At 31.9% G+C, this 1,378-nt stretch overlaps 2 protein-coding genes across 2 annotated transcripts in view; one reads left to right on the top strand and one right to left on the bottom strand.

Annotated features, from left to right (window-relative positions):
• The window catches only part of LOC119585225 (monomeric sarcosine oxidase-like), a gene marked incomplete in the record, with an annotated part of 15,411 nt that overhangs the window by 971 nt on the left and 13,062 nt on the right, over positions 1 to 1,378 (top strand).
• LOC119585224 (monomeric sarcosine oxidase-like) overlaps positions 1 to 1,378 on the bottom strand; it is a gene marked incomplete in the record, with an annotated part of 5,202 nt that continues 3,824 nt past the window's right edge. Inside the window, 2 exon segments of the mRNA XM_037933883.1 lie at positions 1 to 331; positions 1,063 to 1,209. Coding sequence (XP_037789811.1) covers positions 90 to 331; positions 1,063 to 1,209 — 389 coding nt within the window.

A 1,378-nucleotide genomic window follows, 5' to 3' on the forward strand; every position in this document is an offset into this window, starting at 1 on the left:
AAGGACTTTCATAGAAAGAGTAAAAATAAAATATAAGCCCTTTCTGAGCACCATAAAACATTTTTGTAATCAACATCCATTAAAACAGTTCACAAACGTGGTTCTGCTTTCCAAATCATTTTGACTCTGTCCTTTGGTATTTCCGACTTCCACTCTCCAAGCAACACCAGTCGAGCTGCAAGTCTTCCAATTTCATCACTGGCTTTGGCTGCATAACCGTTACCCCCTAAAGCAACACCAAAACCAGGAGCTATAAGATCGATGTAAGGCTCATTATTTGGTGTGTGGGATGTAAGGCAACCATCTCCTGACACTTCTTCCATTTTCAAATCTTAAAATAGAGGAAAGAAAAAAATACATTAAGTTATTAAAAACATTTTTCCCTCCTCTCAAAACCTATAAATGGCTTAATGTAAAATCAAAATTATAAGTTGTACTTAATCACAGCACAACTCATGTTTCATCATTGCTAATGAAATTTTATCCCTGTATTTCTCATAAATAGAGGGATAAAAAATAAAATTAGATTCCAAGAAATGAGACTGGATTGATAATTTTTTGTTTATACTCTCACTTTAAGTAATAATAGTCAAGAGTAAAGCCCCCAACTTTAATTTTTTTTTTCCAGAATACTAGCAATACAAATAACTAATTTCAGTAAATTCAGTGGCCTCTTGGTTTAAAGTTGTATATAATACCCCAAGTTACATAATTTATGTCAAACTATGTCTCTGACACTAAATCTGTTTCAAAATACATAAAAATACTAAAATATTTTGGGTCAAGTTACAAGCACAAAATTTTTTCACTTGCTCTTACTGTTAATCAGTCAAGATATAAGTAATTGTCAAAACACAATTTTTCATTATCCTATGTGACCACTCATGATATTATCTAGAAAGCTTAGTAAATTATGAAAATCTACTAAAAATTAAATATTGTTTAGACATCTTTGTTGCGTATACCTATCAACAGTTTGTAATGATACATCTGACCTTCTATATTCACATATACAAAACACAGACAACTTTTGTTAACAAAAATACTCCTTCACATACTCACCTGGTAGCATATATTTCATATATCGTGTCAAGCAATCAACACATTCTGGAATACCCGTCTGTTGGGCATACCACTCGCTCACTTCTGAGAGCGTCCTCATCTTCTCTTCATATACTCTGCCATGACCAAGTTTCACATACCAGTGGCCTACATTAAAGTAAAAGGTGAATTAATTGCAAAGGTATACTTATGGCACAATTATGTGGATATTTACAGGTATACCAATAACATTTGTAATATTTATTTTCATGCTGATACCCTCAAATTCAGTTGAACATAAATCAAAGACTTTACATTTTAAGTTCAATAATATTTT

Source organism: Penaeus monodon, chromosome 19, assembly GCF_015228065.2.
Source record: "Penaeus monodon isolate SGIC_2016 chromosome 19, NSTDA_Pmon_1, whole genome shotgun sequence".
Classification (NCBI taxonomy): domain Eukaryota; kingdom Metazoa; phylum Arthropoda; class Malacostraca; order Decapoda; family Penaeidae; genus Penaeus; species Penaeus monodon.